This window comes from Zalophus californianus, chromosome 5, assembly GCF_009762305.2.
Source record: "Zalophus californianus isolate mZalCal1 chromosome 5, mZalCal1.pri.v2, whole genome shotgun sequence".
NCBI lineage: Eukaryota > Metazoa > Chordata > Mammalia > Carnivora > Otariidae > Zalophus > Zalophus californianus.
The window spans coordinates 59,045,520-59,065,807 of NC_045599.1; the positions used below are offsets into that span (position 1 = coordinate 59,045,520).

A 20,288-nucleotide genomic window follows, 5' to 3' on the forward strand; every position below is an offset into this window, starting at 1 on the left:
GAGGCAGGGCCTGATCTCATGAGTCTGAGATCATGACCTGAGCCAAATCAAGAGTCAGACACTTAACCAACTGAGCCACCCAAGCATCCCACCCTTTAGTATTTCTTGTGGGGCAAGCCTGCTATTAAGAAATCTGCTGAGGCGCCTGGGTGGCTCTGATGGTTAAGCATCTGCCTTTGGCTCAGGTCATGATCTCAGGGTCCTGGGATCGAGTCCCACATTGTGTTCCTTGCTCAGCAGGAAGCCTGCTTCTCCCTCTGCCTGCCGCTCCCCCTGCTTGTGCTCTCCCTCTCCCTCTCTCTCTGGCAAATAAATAAATAAAATCTTAAAAAAAAAAAAAGAAATTTGCTGTTTCTTTTTTTTTTTTTTGGAATGTCTGAATTTCTCCTCATTTTTTAAGAACAGTTTCTTAGGATACAAAATTTTTGATTGACAGTCTTTCTTTCAGCACTTTGACTATGCCATCTCCCTGCCTTCTGGCCTCCATAGTGTCTGATGAGAAGTCAGTTGTAAATTTTATTGAGTAGCCGTTGTACTCGTAAGTCATTTTTTTCTTGCTGCTTTCAGGATTCTCTCTTCGTCTTTGTGTTTGGACAATTTGTCTATGATGTGTCTAGGTTTTGATCTCTGAGTTTATCCTTTATTGCATATCTTGGATGTGTACATTAATGATTTTCATCAAATTTGATTAGTTTTGGGGTATTATTTCTTTCTCTCTGTTTCTTTTGTTTTTTCCTTTCTTTCTGGAACTTTCATAATGCATTTGTTCATTTGCTTTATGATGTTCTGAAGATCTTTTGCAATCTGTTCATTTTGGGGGGCACCTGGCTGGCTCAGTCAGAAGAGCATGGGACTCTTGATCTCAAGGTCATGAGTTCAAGCCCCACATATGGGTGTAGAGGTTACTTAAATAGATAAACAAATAAATAAACTTAAAAAAAGGAAATATGGACATTTTTCTTTTTTTTTTTTTAAGATTGTTATTTATTTATCTGAGAGAGAGAGAGCACAAGTGGGGTAGAGGGGCAAAGGGAGAGGAAGAAGAAAACTCGCTGATGAGTGGCGAGACTGACATGGGACTCTATCCCAGGACCCTGGGATCCTGACCTGAGCTGAAGGCCTACACTTAACTGACTGAGCCACCGAGGTGCCTGGAATGTGGACGTTTTTCTTCATTCTTTTCCTTTCTATTTCTCAGACCAGATAATCTCAATTGAATGATTCATTCTTTTAAACTCACTGATTCATTCTTCTGCCAGCTCAACTCTGCTTTTGAACCCCTTGAGCATGATTAATAAAATTTATTTTATTAAAAAATATTGTCACGTATGTAACATGTAAGCAGTTAATACTTACTTTTTTCTCATTGTCCTGAAATATTTACCAAAAAACAGGATTATATTTCAGGCCAAAAAGAAAATACTGCAATTTAATTTATGTAATTTATATGGGCTACATCCTCAGATCACAAAATACAGTAAAAATTAACCACTCTTCTAAGTAACTATTAGATCCAAAAAATAAAATTAAAATGGAAGTTAAAGATCATTTGAACATTAATGATAACAAGAATACTACACTGAAAATACATGGAAAATTTAGAGGCAAATTTGTAGATGTAAATGATTTTATCATTAAAAAATTTTTAAAATTAACTCAACATCCATCTCAAGAATCTTAAGAACATAAATGCAAAACAAACTTTAAAAATAGAATTAATAAAGTTATAGACATTAGTGAATTAGAAAAAAAAAAGACAATCTATAAACCCCAAAATGTACTTTTTAAAAATTATATCTTGTGTTTTTGTTTTTTGAGATGATTCTTTATAAGGACTACTATAACAAGAATATTTGGTCAGTGACTCTTCCATGTGGTATCTTTCATAGACAAGCCAGGCCATATAAGGCTAGGCTATGCTACTGTAATTATTCTCCTTAATATAATAATGCTTGATATTTAATAGTTTCTACTTGATAGTATTTTTCATTCATACACATATATTGTTTGAATAACCCATACAGTGTCAGTGTGCCTGTATTTTCAGTCATCTCTCACTGGGGGTGTGTTTATGAACAATTCTATAGCAGAATGAATTAAATACTGTCAAGAAAGAAGCACTGTTTGAAAACAAACAAACATGTTTCTCACTGTAACTGGGGTTTTTGGACATTGGACTCTATAAGACTAACTGAACTTCTGGACAACTTAAAGCATCAGAGAATTCAACCAGCCAGGGCAAAATTGGACTATAATCATACACTAGAGTAACTGGTGCCTCAGGGAAATTGTTCAAACTAGAAAACCATTTGACTCAGGTGTGAGCAGTTTCTGCCTTCTTGGTCAGTGGAATTTGTCCTTGAACCTGGAACCTCTTTTCTCTTTGTTCTGGGTGTGGCAGGTGTGGTGAACTTTTACAATCATTTTGTTTTAAACCGGTACCTGACCATTGTTCTTACGGAAATCCTGAACGAAATGCAAATGTGTCTGACTGAAATATTAAATTTTGTTTAGTAATCTAAATTGTGTTAAGTCTTTCCAGAATGATACGGTTAGGGAGGGAAATCTTTCTACTAATTCAAAAATAATTGCTTTTTTTGCGAGCTGAGTGCCTTTTTATTCAGTTATTTCCTCACAGGAAATCATGAGACTAGAGGGGGCCCATAGGTCTAATTTCTTCCTCTCTGCACACGGAAAGACTGTGAAGTGAAACTGCACTGGATTGTTGCAGCCCACCGTGTACTGGATAGTTAAGGTCTCCCATGGGATGCCATTTATAACTGAAGGAGGCAGAGTTTGGAAAGTGCACTGGCAACTACTCACTTACTTTGCATAGGTTTTGGGGGCCAAAGGATCTCTGAGGGTGAGGGTGGGGATATTTCTCCTGAAGAAAATGGTAGACCCATTGTCAATTTCTTGTAGTGAAAGTAAAGATGGCCTTGAATTAGGGGAAGGAAGAACTTCATTCTCTCACTTTGTTGGTAGCAGTGGTTGACTCTGGTAAAGGAGGATAGGACAAAGATACATGACTGTGGAAGACAAGATAACCTTGGCTACTTGTGACGTACCAAGGCTGACGAGGGAAATGGCTGCAGGGGATCCTCAGTACTGGCTGATTGACTCCAGGACCAAAATCTAAATTTCCATTTTACATTTTTTCTTTTTGTATGTTCCAATTCTCCTTTAATCTTTCCGAGCCCTCGGTAAAATTTTAACACTACAGTCCAGTGTTACCCATGCTGTGGGGACTTAGGAATAAGCCTGTGTACATAGCTGCACCAAAGTAGTGTAGGAATGTAAGTTTTCCTCCACTCTGCTCTCTCCTGTGAAGTCAGCTTGGTGGTAGATGTCAGAAAATTGAATGGACATCCTGGCTGAGTAGAGAGTATTTGTCCCGTGCCAGGCAATAGCCGAGTGGAAGTGGACGCTACTGCCAACATGACACAGCTCTCCCATCAATATTCCAAAGGGAGGAAATTGGTTAGGTGATCAGACATATTCTGTTATTTTATAGATGGGACAATCTGATCAGTAGATAGTTTCGTTATTGTTGCCAGCTGGAATAACTTGGCAATTAAATTGTGGTAGTTTGTTGGTACTTTATAACAAGCATGGAAAATTCAGTGGAAGAAATAACTTACCCATGGTTAATAATTAATCATAAAATAAAGGATTATCTTCTTAAAAATGTCTAACATTGAGAAGAATATGCTAAGAACAGAAAATTGAGTTTATACTAAAAGAAAACTAGATTCAAAATGAATGAAGCAGCCCGCTTCCCCATATGATACATTCCCTATAATTTCTTTGATAAGATTGGAGGAACATGTTGACCATCAAGACATGGAGACAAATGTTTATACGTTAAAAACAGATGTTGTTTGAAAACAACAACAACAACAAAAACAGATGTTGTTTGGCATCTCTTTGTTTATGCGCCAAAGGTACAAACTCCTCCTCTTTCCTGGGAAAATTCTAGTGCATTCAAGATTGTTAATCTTGAATTATTAATCACAGTGTTTTCTGTGATTTTTTTTTTTTTTGGCATTTTAGGATTCCTATTATGGTCCTCTATAGTCCTAAACGCATGCTGCGGGGATTATTCGCTTACTACAACAGCACTGTGGGAAACTTAGGTTGATTTACAAAGAACTGTAGTTCTTTAAAGGCACAAACATTCAAAACATCTAATTGGAGATGAGTGGCAAAGAGGGAAGCACACACATATATATTTGTTTTCAGCATCGATTTTGTCACAAAAATGTTGCAGTTCACTGAGGTGAACTGATGCTATGTTATATATAAAATAACTGTAGTGAAATCAGTCAGAGAAAGACAAATACCATAGAATTTCACTCATATGTTAAATACAGACAACAAACCGGTAGTTGTGAGAGGGGAGGTGGGGGGGTGGGGGATGGGTGAAACAAGTGAAGGGGATCGAGAGAACACTTATGATGACGAGTGCTGAGAAATGTACAGACTTGTTGAATCACTATATTGTACACCTGAAACTAATATAACACTGTTAATTATATTTGAATAAAAATATCAGATATAAAAAACAGAGAGAGAAAGAGAGAAATTAAGAAACTACCATAATTATTAGGAAGTAGTGCACAGTTTTAGATTGAAATTTGCCTGAAATAGACCATTCAGACATGGAGACAATAATAAATTATATGTAAACACCAAAAGATAAAATAAGTAAAACATTTACAGATTTTGACAATTATAGATTCTATTTTGATTGGTAGAATATTCCAAGTTGTTTGGATACAAGTGTGAATTCCACATGCATCACAACAAATTAGATGTGTACTTACACTGTACAGATATTTTAAGGAGCTAGAACGGGGGTTGGCAAACTATGGCCTGAAGACTAAATTATGTCGTACGTGTTCATTTACATATTCTATACACGCTCTGAGTTTGTCATACTGCAAAGTTTGAGGGCACAGTCCCCAAGACCGCTATCACTTATGCATCACCTGTAAGTTAGGAAGATTCCCAGCACCACCCTCAGGTTTGGTAATTCACCAGAAGGATTCATAGAACTCACTGAAAGTTATACTCCCGATTATGGTTTATTAGGGAGAAATGATACAGGTTAAAATCAGCCAAAGGAAGAGACACACAGAACACAGTTTGGGGAAGTTCCAAACCCAAACCTTTTGTCATCCTCTCTCGTGGAGTAATGAACCATTAATCTGTGAGAAGTAGTATTTGACAGCATGTATAGGTTATTACCAACCAGAGATCACCTGAGCTTTGGTGTCCAGAGTTTTATTGGAGCTTCATTCCTTAGGAATAACTGATTGACTTAATGAGTGCGCACAAAGTTGAACTCAATCTCCAGATCAATGATACCATGTGACTCAAAGCCCTCACCCTAAATCCCATGGTTGGACTTTTGGTATGGCCAGCCTGCACTCTAAACAAAGACACTCCTATTAGTTATGGCAGAGATCACCTGCCAGAAGCATTTTTGTACCTGCTGATCAAAAATAAGTTAGTTACAAATTTAAAACATAGCTAATGTCAGTGTCAATGTCTAGTCCTAAGACATTCATGGACAAATTATACTGGGAAGAGAAGGGGTAATATGTAAGGGATCTTCTTGCTAGGTTTGGATTTAAAGCTCTGATTGTTATTTTGTTTTTTTACACTGAGTGAGGTGATTAAATTTTGGAGCCAGTGGTAAAGGGATTATGATACCATCAGTAAACTTTCATAGGGGGTCTCCTTTCTGCGAGGTAACTGTTCAGCACACAGTTCTCCAATGTTTCACTTACGTGTTCCGGACCATGAGAGAGAACAAAGGTGATTCATAAGCGAAAGCACAGATTCATTTGATTCAGAACAGTTTATTCTAGTTTGTAAAGTCAATTATCTCAATTCTAAGTCCTGTAGAAGTTTTGGGGTTTTTACAAACACCATTTAAGTCAAAACTAAGCCATATTCTTTCTCTTAAACTTATTTTAAAATTGTGAAACGGATGGTCATTAACTAAATGGAAAGTAAAGTAGAAAAAAGAAAAATTGTCCGTTGTCTCATCTATCTTTGGATTTTAGGCTTAAAAATAAAGTTGTACTTCTTTTTTTCTTAAAGAATTTATTTCAACTTTTTTAAAGTAATCTCTACGTCTAACATGGGGCTCAAACTTACAACCCTGAGATCAGGAGTCACATGCTATACCCCTTGAGCCAGCCAGGTGCCCCCATACTTCTACTCTTTATACTCTAGATATCCTGCCTCTTCCCATTCACATTGTGCTTATTTTTTCATGTTATTATGCACTTTAAAAAGACATTATTTAATGGTTATATAATAATCCTTCCACGGATTTAGATTGGATTGTTGATTTAACCATTTGACTTTTCTACATTTTTCTCAACTAATGTTTGTGTGTTTCTTTGTTTGGTGAGGTAAAGCACCAGAATGTTATTCCAAAACTTTTTCTTTTTCTTTTTTTTTAAGTCCTTTTTTTTTTTAATTAACATATAATGTATTATTTGTTTCGGGGTACAGGTCTGTGATTCAACAGTCTTATACAATTCATAGCGCTCACCATAGCACATACCCTCCCCAATGTCCATCACCCAGCCACCCCATCCCTCCCACCCCCCCGCCCCCAGCAACCCTCAGTTTGCTTCCTGAGATTAAGAGTCTCTTATGGTTTGTCTCACTCTTTGGTTTCATTTTGTTTCATTTTTCCCTCCCTTCCCCTATGATCCTCTGTCTTCTTTCTCAAATTCCTCATATCAGTGAGATCATATGATACTTATCTTTCTCTGATTGACTTATTTCGCTCAGCATAATACCCTCCAGTTCCATCCACATCATTGCAAAAGGCAAGATTTCATCCCTTTTGATGACTGCATAATATTCCATTGTGTATATATATATATATATATATATATATATATATACACCACATCTTCTTTATCCATTCATCTGTTGATGGACATCTCGGCTCTTTCCATAGTTTGGCTATTGTGGACACTGTTGCTATAAACGTTGGGGTGCATGTGCCCCTTCAGGTGACTACATTTGTATCTTTGGGATAAATACCCAGCAGTGCAATTGCTGGTCGTAGGGTAGCTCTATTTTCACCTTTTTGAGGAACCTCCATACTGCCAAACCTTTTTTTCAAATTTATACAAGCTCATAGGGCATTCCAGAACCTTAATTCTGACAGATGCTGGTTGTATGATAAAACACATGAATTTATATATGAATTAAATGTAATAATCAGGGGCCTTAGCCCCTGTCCATAGAATAAGCCTGGGCTCTCTCATTCCCTCCTTTGGGGTTGAACTCTTTTCCTACCAAGAATATTGTCTGTGAGAGGATCAAGGAAGAGTTTTTGTTCCCCATTGGCTTCAGGGCCTCCGGCCTAGAGCTGGCTGTCAGCATCTCCCACTGTCCCTCCCATGATGTTTCGCGGTCCTATTATGGTTGTGCTCTGGTGAGTCTGTTTGCGGGCTACCCTGACATGTGTGGACCTGTCTGGGTTCTCAACTTCTTAACTTGAGCTAATGCTCTGGGACCCTCACTCCATTGATTTAGAAATTATTGGACTTGATTTTTTTGTGTGTTAACATTAATTTTTTTTAAATTTCACATCACCAAATCTCCATTGACTTTATGTTTCAAATTCGTTTGTGTACCAAACTACAATTTAATCGAGAAACTGGTCTAATACCCTTGTGAAAATGTGATTAATTTCTTCAGAATCTTGCCTGACAACGAAGATGTTCTCTGTTCTTATTTTACCATCACTGATCTTCTTATGCCCTTTATGGTGAAAAGTGGGTGACAAAGCAGGCAAAGGGAAGGCAAATTGTTTTCCAATTTTGTTTTTTGTACAGAAATTTCATTGTTCTTAAATAATCTTTTTAGAAAATTTTTCTACAATGTTTATTTACTATGATAAAATACAGCATTATATGGCAAAAATTCAGAATATATTGTAAAAACTACTATTAACAATGCAAGTAATAAAAAGAGGTTAGGGAACTGTTAGGTGAGCGCAAATCTGCTGTGAAAGAAATTTCTTTGGCTTTCACTATACCCATCCATGAAATCGTTCAGCTTCAACATTATACCAGATGCTATGCTGGGTATCAAGAGTGTGAAAATAATCAAGGTGTGGTGTGTGCCCCAGTGGTATATATAATCTGGAGGGAGACAGAAGTACGCCAAGAGGGGTGATAGACCTCACTGGAGCCCAAGGTCACATTCCTTTGGCAACCTCTGACTTGAGCTGTGGTAGACAGTAACTATGTACATTGATGGCTTCTCACGACTAGTGTTCACTGAGTTTCTGAGCTTTACTGCCTCAGGGATTGCCTCTGTGTGTGTGTGTGTGTGTGTGTGTGTGTGTGTGTGTAATTAACATGCCTGGGAAGATCTCTACCAATAAGGAATAGGAGTTGGTGGATAAATGCCTCTGTCCTTCGAAGGACAATTATAAGGAACATTTTACATGGTTCCTCAGAGGATCCCCACTGGGAATGAGCCCCAATTACTTATAGTTGTAAATTGCTTAATAATTCATTTATTGGAGGGATGCCTGGGTGGCTCAGTCAGTTAAGTGTCCAACTCTTGGCTTTGGCTCAGGTCATGACCTTGGGGTCGTGGGATTGGACCCCACACTGGGTTCCACACTCAGCTCTGAGTCTGCTAAAGATTGTCTCCCTCTCCCTTGGTCCCTCCCCCTGCTTGTGCTCTCTCACTCTCAAATAAATAAATAAAATCTTTAAAAATAATTCATTTATTGGATTTTGCTCTTTAGCTGTCTTGTTCTTCCCTCTAGCTTCCTGGGAACACCACTCAAATAAGCTATTTATACCCAAGTTCCTTGTCACTTTCACCCAAATCAAGGTCCTGCTTTTGGCAGAATCTGATTTTTGCATTACCAATATAAAGTAGTGATTTCTATAGATGATAAATATATAAACAGAGTTCTCTGGTTCTACAGAGGATGGATCAACTAATTTCTTTTTTTTTTAAAGATTTTATTTATTTATTTGAGAAAGAGAGACTGAGAGACAGAGAGTACGAGAGGGAAGAGGGTCAGAGGGAGAAGCAGACTCCCCGCTGAGCAGGGAGCCCGATGTGGGACTCGATCCCAGGACTCCGGGATCATGACCTGAGCCGAAGGCAGTCGCTTAACCAGCTGAGCCACCCGGTCACCCTCAACTAATTTCTTGAGTAGGAGTTTCCAGGAGAGACTCTAGGTCAATTGCAGGAGCCAAAAAAGGGGAGAAGTTTGAAATTGATTGAAAGATAAGGCTTTCCAATTTCTTTAACTATTGCTCAATATATCTAGTCCTGGGATGATACAATGGAGGCTAAATTGCATATCTTCTGTTATTTGAATGCTTTATATTTGCATTCAAATATATATATTTGAATGTTATATTTGCCTAAGACCTTATGGGCTTTTAGGAGGAGTCAACGAGACAGTTTTGCTAATGCCCAGGCCTCGGACTAAGCAGTTTTTAGAACCAAGAATATGAACAAATCTATGCTTTGACCTTTGAAACCATCTCTTGATTCGTGAAGATGGTTCAAGGTTGGAGAATATCATGATGGGCAGGCTTGGTCCAGGGATATTGGTGTGGTTAAAGATAAAGGGACAGTTTGCTTGCAACCCTGTGTGGTGGTTTTCCACTGTCTTGTAACCAAGCTCCTAGGGCAATGTGTCAGGTTCCATGAGAGAGGGGCTGTGAGAATGTAAAGAGAGGGTCAAAAGATAAAATTGTGATTTATCAAAGCATATAAAAAAAAAGTAAATCATGAAAACCTCCCTGTATAAGGCCCATCCCACAGCAGAACCCAGGGCCTTAGCGAAGATGTCTAAACAGTATGAGATTTGAGCAGGACTGTACTGGGTTTTGTGGGAGGAAAAAATATCCTCCCTTAGTCCCACGGCCTAAGACCATACCAAGAGACAGGCAGTAAACTCCTGAGGGTGCAAATGGAGGGAAACCAACTATGGCAGCTGCCCCAAGGGCTGTTTCAATGAAAGGAGGTGATGTGGTGGGGATGGGGGAGAGCTTGGTTCTCAGACCTAGAAAGTATGGATATAGTTATCCTCATCCCTGTCAGAATTTCTCCCCAGTCATCTGGTAGTTGGACTTTGGGTTAAAAGGGCATACTTAACAAACCAACGAGATTATGCCACTTCTCTAAAAAAAGAACAACCCCCAAAAAAGAACCCAACGTGGAATTCTGTCCTTGGGCAATATAATAAAGCCTAATGTAGAATGAAAGGACAAACAATATAAAACCCCAGATATGAGGCCTCTATTTCACGTAATTCTTAAAATAACCTTTAGATTCACTTCAACTCTGAGTTCTCATTTTCTCATTTGTGAAATGATGATAATAATATTTGCTTCCCAAAGGTATATTGTATAGGAGAAAGTGTGTGTTGAGATTCGAGCATTTCAGGGCCTGACCCATGCCAGACATGCAAGAAATTTTTACTGCCTCTACTCTCTCTTCCCTCTTTAGAATAACTATTTTAAATAAAACTGATTTTTTTTTTAATTCTCGGTATTAAACAGGGAGAAAACTAAGGTAAACTTTCTATAAAAACCCAATAGTTAGATTTGGGGTATTTCTTTTGGGAGATTAGAAAATGGGTTAGACTGCTATGATTATTTCCTCTTTTACAAGAGTTCCCTGATGATTTATGCCTAATTTACAACTTAAGAATTGTAAACTGTCCTTACTTTGAAGACTTTTATGAAACTGCACAGACATTAGGTAATATCAAGTGTGATTATATAATTTATGGTTCATGAAGAAAAACCAGAATCAGTTTTCTAAAAACGTACCTAGATAAAAATAACAGTAGTCTTTGTTCTGCTTCTCACACTTGTGTCCAAAGGAGTTACAGGACTGTAACACTTATCTTACTACATTATTATATTTATATATTACTATATATACATTACTACATATTACTATATATTACTATGTATTACATATTTTACTATTACTATATAATTACTATAATACTACATAATTTACTATATATAATATATAACATAGTATGTATTGTATACTATATAACTTACTATGTAGTTTATATATTTTACCATGCCACTATTTTACTTTATTTTCCTTTTTTATAGTATTTTAAATATGCACTGGTAAATGCCTCAGTATTTAGGTATACATATGTGTTTGTATATATAACATACATATATGTATAATAGTGTCTTGCAAAATGCATTTTTTTGTCTTGCAAAATGAGGATAATTTCACCATAATGTTCTTATGCAGACTCTTCTAGCCAATAAAATGAACTCTACAGTTCTTTTTTTTTTAGAGTTTATTTATTTATTTGGGAATGAGCGAGCGAGCGAACACAAGGGAGGGGGAGGAGCAGAGGGAGAGGGAGAAGCAGGCTCCCCACTGACACTTAACCAAGGCGGCCACCCAGCTACCCCTGCAGTTAGTTCTCCAATCTCATTGGCCCATACCATTTACAATGTTTCTATGACGTCATTGTTTGGAATTTAGAGTTTCAATCCAGAAGATTTTATCATAATACTTATACAACTTTGTTTATATTGACTAACAAAATGGTTGTTCTGAATCTTATATTTGCGTTTATTGTGAGCAAAGATGGTATGTGGGATTCTTTTTTATTAACTAAGAAATGTTAACCGTAAACAATCATTTCTTGAATACTTTCTTAGTAGCAGCAGTCACAGCAGCAAATCTTGAGATGGGGTCTACTGTGACAAAAGACGAATTTCAGTTTTAACCCATTAGTGAATCCAGAGTCCAATGAACCTTTGAAGTAAGAAATACAAATTTCTTTTTTTTAAGATTTTATTTATTTGACAGAGAGAGACACAGCAAGAGAGGGAACACAAGCAGGGGGAGTGGGAGAGGGAGAAGCAGGCTTCCCGCTTAGCAGGGAGCCCGATGTGGGACTCCATCTGAGGACCCTGGGATCATGACCTGAGCCGAAAGCAGATGCTTAATGACTGAGCCACCCAGGCGTCCCAAGAAATGTAAATTTCTAACTTGACATTTTCTCAACATTTACTGGCTATATGCTAGCCAGTGTAGAAAACATGGAATTTAGCCTATAACCCCCACCCAACAGATTCTCACAGTTAATTTGTTAGACTGAGCGAGGAGCATGATAAGGGTGTGAGGCATACCCTAAAGGAAAAAAACAAAAAAAACCCCAAAAACAGAGTTAGGGAGGGGTGACACATTGCCACAGGTTAATAAAATATTAGAGCTGTCCAAAGGACCCCAAAAATCATGTAGCTATGTTCTAGGCTTTTTAGGAATTTTCTTGGGAACAGTCTCTATATTTTTATCTTATTCAAGGCTTTATTCTCAACAACTAAAACGCTGTTTATCAGTTAGTAGGTGCTCCATAAATACTTGTTGCATGACTAGTGTGAAACTTCAGATCATAGAGGGGAATTGATTTGATAAAGGTCACACAGCTGGTTTCTGGCAGAGCTGGATCTAGAAACTAGTTTTGAGTCTTCATTCTTTGTTTTATCAAATTTAAGAGGCGGCTCCTGGAAAATGAACAAGTACAGCAAACGAAGCCTTCCATATGCGGACTGTCTTCCACATAGCATTTCTTCTTCCTTTATGAAATACCACTAACCAGATCTATCAATTTAATGTCTGAAATGTGAGTCAGGAGAACGGAGTTCTGTTCCTACTTCCTCTATTCACTCACTCCCTTTGCCACTGAGGCAAATTGCTTAACCTGTCCAAAGTCAGTTTCTTCTCCTGTCATGAAACAGCTAAGCTCCCTTTCATTTCTCATGTCCTAGGAGTCTAGATTTCATGAAAGCTAATCAATAAGCTCACCCATGGACCATATCTCTGAACATCCTTATATCAGGGTTCGTGAAGTGTGGTCAGCATATCACCTTTATCAGAATCACCTGGAGTCCTTTAAAAATGCTGATCTTGCAACTGTTAAAGAGTATAAATTAGATGCATAGTTGTTGATTTGGAGGGATTTCCACTAGGCCATCCTTTCCAATGATTTTCACTTCAACAGTCATGGTACACATAAAAAATGAGAATATTGGGACCCCTGGCTGGCTTAGCCAGAAGAGCGTGCGTAAGTTCAAGCCCCATATTGGGGGTAGAGATTACTTAAATATATAAATAAAAACTTAAAAAAAGTAATATTTGTGTGGTGTATTGGGGTAAGAAAGCTTAGACGGTCTCTTTGCTAATGCACTTTTCACTGAGAAACTGCCAGAAGTAACAGTGAGTGAGAAAAACAAGTTGCAGGAAAATATTAGATATGATCCATTTTCAAGACAATACCAAAACTTTGTATATGTGTCTACATGAATATGTATTATGTATTTGTGTATGATCATGTATTATATTATGTGCATGTAGATATACAATGTTAAAAGAATGTTGAAAGGATCATATTAGGTTGTTAAAGTAGGGGAAGAGAGAAGGGAAAACAAAGAATAAAGAGAAAAAAAGTGAGAACACCAGTATGTATGCTACGAATCCACCTATGCATTTATGTAAAATAATGTATTTGTGTGTAAAGACATTTAAAAAATTAAAAATGCAGATCCAGGGCTCCTAGCTGAGATTCCTTAAAGCAGAATTTAAAAGATAGGAGATGTGCAGAGGTGGGTGTCTGCATCATTAACAAGAATTCCAAACGATTCTGAAACAGTAAAGTCTTTGCATTAGGTGCTAATATCATTAGCTGTAAACACACTGTATTGGAAATTTCCATCCTGCAATGCAGGCTAAGCTGATACTCATTGTCTTGGAACATAGTAGATGCATAATAAATAGTTTGATTATTTGGGTCATTTATAGGACAGGTGGAGGGAGTGAGGGCCAAAGTGGTGAGACAAGCAGATCAGGTGGGCAAGGTCAAGCTCAGGAGAGTGGAGGAAAAAAGCATATAACAGCAATGGACTGGGCCCCCTTGCCATTTTCAGACATTCAATCAATATATGTTAGGCACTAAATACATGCAGCACACTTTTTCTAGCTCTTACATAATTCCCAAATAACTCTTTACAGATTCAAAGTTATTAAGTGATAGCACTGTCTCATCAGAACTGGGATTTGTACCTGACACATGTTTTGAGCACTAAGCTAATGAACCAGACACCAGGCAGCTGCTGAGGATAGGGTGGTGAATACAATAGTTAGCTCTTTTTCATATCTAGAATCTTGAAGCTCTGCCATAATCATCTCTGTCGTCACTTATTAGTTGACCGTCCTAGTCAGGTGCCTAGAAGCAGCTTCTTTGTCCTATATTTCAACCTGGATGCTGCCAAAGAGAGATTATAGTAAATGTGTTTTTGTCATCATCCCTAGAGCTAGTGTTTTCACAGTGGGGAAGAAGTATCATTTCCTTGCATAGAGCAAGGTGTTCCGCCCGCTCCCCCCCCCCCCCCGCCTCCGGGGCCGACCCCCCCCCCAAGCTAAGAAGACTAATTCTATTTTTTTCCCCAAATCTTAGGCACCGACCAACTGAGAATTCTGGCTCTTCATTGCTTCATCTGTTAAGTGCTTTTCTGTTAGAGCAGAAAGATGAAAATGGGGAAGACGATTCCCTCTCATTAACTTCAGGGGTAGGGCAACAAATGGTACAAAAATTCTTTACACGTACCCATTTTTCTGTGATCTCATCCCTGGTGTTGGGGGCTGTTTAGGAAAAAAAATCAGAGGTGTATATTTTGTGCCCAAATGCCTTAAAGTAAAAACAACAACAACATCCTTTTATCACCCACTAACCACTAACATTAACTTGAGGACCTTGATTTCTAATTCGTGGCACCCTCACCCCAGCCCCATTCATTTCCGGAGAAGTAGCCATTTTGCAGATTCCGGAGAATGGGAGCAGGGGCTGGACCCTAATACTGGATCTTCCCTCTTTCCCAAACCTCTGTGGAGCCATTCCGGCTCGGTAACGCGAGCCTGGTCTCCGTGATTTGTCAGTAACCTAGAGTCCGGGGACCGGAAGACCGGAGGCTGCGATTCCCAGGTGGGGTTGAGTGGGGTGTGTGTGCAGAACTCATTAGCGAGGTCAGGCCCCCTGGGGCGTTATCTTTGGAACCAGGTGCGGAGCTTCTCCAGCTGCCGGAACCTCTCCAGCCCTGGGCTGGAAGCGTGGTTAAATAGCTGCTCCCTGCCCAGGTGTGCAGCCTACGTCTCAGGCTGCCTTCCCAACCTGGGGAAATGGGGTCAGTGTGTGTCTTTCATGTTCACAAAGTACCACCTCTTCCCCAAGTCACGTTCGATCACACGGAGCCGATCTTAAATGGATAGTAATGTAATTAAGTCCAGCCAAACGCATTCGTCAAGACGCGGAATCTCAAGCCCACGGAACGTGGGACGGGTCACCCCCGCTCTCCGCTCCCGGCTCCCTCCGCCGCTAGTCCCCACTCGGTCGTAGCCAAAGCCCGGAACGCTGGATCCAGGCCCGGAAGAACGAGACCGCGAATGGGAGCGGCGCCGGCGGCCGGGAGCCCGTGGCACCGGGCATGCTCAGTGGCGCGGCCGGCTGGGTGGCCCCGAGAGCTGCACCCGGATCTGCTCGGCGGCGGCGGCGGCGGCGGCGACGGCGACGTGAGCGCGCAGGGGGGCGGCGGCCTCGCCTCGTCTCCCTCTCTGCGCCTGGGTCCGGTGGGTGACGCCAAGCGCCGGAGAGATGTCGGATTTCGACAGTAACCCCTTTGCGGACCCGGATCTCAACAACCCTTTCAAGGTGAGCGTGTGGTCCCCAGCAGTCTCCCGCCGCCGCGACGCGTCGTTGTTTGTGAAAACGACAAGTTCCTTCGCGCCCACTGAGCCCGCCCCTCGGCTCCCCTCAGCCGCCTAGACTGGGGCTCGGGGCCGCCGCACCCCATTTGGGGGTCGCGCCGCGGCCCTCGCAGCGCTCGTTTGGGGGTTGGGGTGGAACGTCTTCAGCAGCCTCTCCCGCCGCCCCCTCCGCACATTCCCGCCTGGGGAGCGTCGTGCCCTCGCCCGGGAGTGGGCCCGCGCGTCGGGAGGGTTCCTGGCCGGTCTCTCGGGAGCGGGGAGAGTAGAGCGCAGGGCAGGTGAAGTTGTCACTTGACAGGCGAGTGTGGCCGGGCGGGGGCCGGGAGGCGGCGGAGGGGATCACCTTCGGGTGGGGTTGTCATGGGGACCCGCGGCGGCGGCGAAGAGCTGCGTGGGGTGATGGCAGAGGTGTAGAAGAGAGGTGAGGGCGCCGAGTACGCTGCAATTAAAAAAAAAAAAAAAAGGTGGTGTTATTTTTTAAACTTGTGTTGCTCCCGCATACCACCAGCGGCGCTGCTATCCCCCTCCCCCCATTTGATTCAGGTTGAGAGTGCTGATATCAAAGCAGAAGTGAAAAATAAATAAACACCTGGAAAACAATAGTGCACGTGGACGACCATCTTCTTACCTAACTGCACTTAGTAAGGTGAACGACGGGATGTTTTCCAAGCTCCTAGTGCGTCACCAGTTCTCTGGGCTGTGTGAGGATAGCATTTCCTACATGAGTTTCTTTCCTTCTTGGAGTCAGCCTTATCAACCCAGCTTTGGAAGGGCTTGGCACAGAAACGGGCAAATGAGGAAGGAGGCTAAGATGTTTATGATCTGTGCTTAAACTAATGCAACATCTGAGTATATACCTATTTAATAGTCTGTGTTTCCTAATGAGGTCAGCTGCTTACATGTGTAATTTGTTTCCAGCTGTTGAAGTTTATTAATTTTTTCTGGATATGTGCAATAGTAACTTTAATTTGTAGTCACGCAAAATGAAAGAGTAACTTTATTTTGTGGTCACACAAGTGTCACTTCTGCCTTGAGTTTACATCTCATTACTCCTGGTTTGGTCTCTTATTATGAATCCTGGAAGGGGGCGGCACCTGGCTGGCTCAGTCCGTGGAGCATGCTACTCTTGATCTTGGGGTTGTGAGTTCAAGCCCCACGTTGGGTGTAGAAATTACTTAAAAATAAAATCTTAAAAAAAGAATCCTGGAAGGGAAAAATATCCCTTTTTTTGATTATTGGCCTTTTAATTTCACGGAGGATTATTATACTTAAATGATCCTGGTTATTGACAACTTGATTCACTGTGTAGGAATGTAGAATAGACTCAGTCTACTATTCCTTTGCTCCTAGTGTCCTTTAAGGAAGTTCTGTGCAATCGGCCTGGAACTTTCAGGCTTTTATAGCTGATATGGTTGCACTTTAAGGAGAGTACTTTCCTCCCCTCCTCACCCCCTCCACCCATTTAGTATTTGGTATTCCATCATTCCGTGTTGTGGAAAATCAGATTATTCTTTAATCATAGACATTCTGGGGGCTCCTGGGTGGCTCAGTCGTTGGGCGTCTGCCTTCGGCTCAGGTCGTGGTCCCAGGGTCCTGGGATCGAGCCCCGCGTCGGGCTCCCTGCTCAGTGGGAAGCCTGCTTCTCTTTCTCTCACTCCCCCTGCTTGTGTTCACTCTCTTGCTGTGTCTCTCTCTGTCAAATAAATAAATAAAATCTTAAAAATCATAGACATTCTGAACACACGTTTCATAACTTGCAAAATAGGTGTTATTTTTAAATATTTTGAAGGTATAATGTTAAGAATCTGTTAGCTATTCCTAATTCAGGTAATTTATTGATGTTATTTATTCAGCATCTGACAGTTTGGTTCTTTTTATTGGTCATTCCATTTAATGGCTTATTTTGTATAGCTCGTTCCCTTGTTAGGGCAAAACATTGTTTTCTTCTTAACCTGGACTGTTCTTTGGTGACATCTGATGTTGCCATGACGCTTTGCTTTTCTGCCATACGTATGGTCGTTGTAGTAATTCTAAACCCAAAAGTGGTTTTATTTTTATTTTTAAATTTTTTTTCCAAAAGTAGTTTTAAAGATTTATTTTTATTTTGGGGGGGGAAGCCCATGAGGAGGGGAGGGAGAGGGAAAATCCTAAGCAGGTTCCACACTCAGTGGAGCCTGATGTGAGGCTCAGTCTCACGACCCTGACATCATGACCTGAGCCGACTCAAGAGTCGGCTGCCTAACCATGTGAGCCACCCAGGCTCCCCTCCAAAAGTAGTTTTAAATACTCATTTGTGGTGACATAAAATTATAAAACTTTTTTGTTGCTTATAAGGTGGATGCACTCAGAGGACAATGACTATTCAAGTCCATGAAATGTTTCAAGGGATGGATAATCTAGGCCTAAAGAAGATTTGGCTGTATACGTGTTCCTGTTTATGGCCTTACCCTGTTTTTGGTGACTGTCACAGCACTGCATATCTGACCCTTTATCTTTCCATTTGTGTCCACCCGCCCTGCCTTTTTTTTTTTTTTTTTTTTTAGTTTGTTTATTTGACAGAGAGTGAGACCGTGAGAGAGGGAACACAAGCAGGGGGAGTGGGAGAGGGAGAAGCAGGCTTCCCGCTGAGCAGGGAGCATGATGCGGGGCTCAAATCCAGGACCCTGGGATCATGACCTGAGCCAAAAGCAGACGCCCAACGACTGAGCCACCCAGGCACCCACCTGCCCTGCTTCTTAAAGTGAAGCTTTACATCTACTGCATATTCTTTCTTATTATGTATGATTTTTGAAATAGCATTTCTGATCCTCTCTACTTAAATATAAAAGTTCCTGGTTTTATCTTTTTTTTTTTTAAGATTTTATTTATTTGAGAGAGAGAGAGAGTGAGCAAGCAGAGCAGGAGGAGGGAGGGGCAGAGGGAGAAGCAGACTCCCCACTGAGCAGGGAGCACCATATGGGGCTCGATCCCACGACCCTGAGATCATGACCCGAGCCGAAGGCAGATGCTTAACCGACTGTCCACCCAGGCACCCCTGGCTTTATCTTTTTGTTAACTTATGATCATCTTTTCAGATCTGTTCTAATTTTCAGTATTGCAGTATTGAAAAATTTCGTATTTTCAAAATATGATATTTCACATTTGGCAACCATCCTAATTTCTTCTTGGTTAAAAGCTATTTGATTTTGGGGGCTCCTGGGTGGCTCAGTCACTTAAGCATCCGACTCTTGATTTTGGCTCAGGTCATGATCTCAGAGTTGGGAGATTGAGCCTGGCATCGGGCTCCACACCAAGTGTGGAGCCTGCTTAGGATTCTCTCTTCCCCTCTTCCTCTGTCCCTCCCCCACACCCCCTCTCCCTCTCTGAAAAAAACAAAAAACAAAACAAAAAATCCCAAAACCATAAAACAAAACCTGTTAGATTTTTTGTTTATTTAAATTCTGTTTAGCATATAGTGTCATATTAGCTTCATTAGTAGAATTTCATGATTCATCACTTAAATACAACACCACAAGTGGCCTCCTTAAGACCCATCCCCCTGCCTGCCTCCCCTCTAGCAGCCCTCAGTTTGTTTTCTATCGTTAAGACTCTATTTTGTGATTTGCCTGTCTCCTTTCCCCCCATGTTAATCTGTTTATTTCTTAGATTCCACATGAGTGAAATCACATGGAATTTGTCTTTCTCTAACTTGTTTCACTTAGCATAATACACGGTAGCTCCATCCACATTGTCGCAAATGGCAAGATTTCATTTTTTGATGTCTGAGTAATATTCCATTGTATATATGCACCACAACTTCTTTATCCATTATTCAGTGAACATTTGAGCACTTTCCCTAATTTGGCTGTTGTTGATAATGCTGCTGTAAACATCAGGGTGCATGTGTGCTTTCGAATCAGTATGTTTGGATCCTTTGGGTAAATACCTAGTAGTGCAGTTGCTGGGTCGTAGGGTAGTTCTATTTTTAACTTTCTGAGGAACCTCCATACTGTTTTCCAGAGTGGCTGCACCAGTTTGCATTCCCACAAACAGTGTTAGAGGGCTCCCCTTTCTCCATATCCTTTGCCAACACTTGTTTCCTGTTAATTTTAATTTTGCTAATTTTAGCCATTCTGCCTGGTGTGAGGTGATACCTCATAGTAGTTTTGATTTGTATTTCCCTGATGTTGAGTGATGGTGAGCACCTTTTCATATGTCTGTTAGTCATTTGGACGTGTTCTTTGGAAAAATGTCTATTCATGACTTCTGCCCATTTCTTGACTGAATTTGTTTTTTTGGGTATTGAGTTTGATGAGTTCTTTATAGATTTTTGGACACTAACCCTTTATCACGTATGTTATTTGTAAATATCGTCTCCCATTCTGAAGGTTGCCTTTAGGTTTGGTGATTCTGTTGCTGCGTAGAAGCTTTTTATCTTGATGAAGTCCCGATAGTTCATTTTTGCTTTTGTTTCTCTTGCTTCC

General features: G+C 40.5%; 1 protein-coding gene and 1 pseudogene across 2 annotated transcripts in view; both read left to right on the forward strand.

Moving 5' to 3' along the window:
- Positions 1-15,634, forward strand: part of LOC113928542 — a 28,021-nt pseudogene extending 12,387 nt beyond the window's left edge.
- The window catches only part of SCAMP1 (secretory carrier membrane protein 1), a 114,482-nt gene continuing 109,700 nt past the window's right edge, over positions 15,507-20,288 (forward strand). Inside the window, exon 1 of one of the 2 annotated variants that reach the window (XM_027606066.2) lies at positions 15,507-15,769. In XM_027606066.2, coding sequence (XP_027461867.1) covers positions 15,713-15,769 — 57 coding nt within the window. In that variant the 5' untranslated portion in view covers positions 15,507-15,712. Of the gene's footprint in view, positions 15,770-16,098; positions 16,124-20,288 lie in introns of those variants that run through there. The other variant, XM_027606067.1, reaches the window with a different exon arrangement.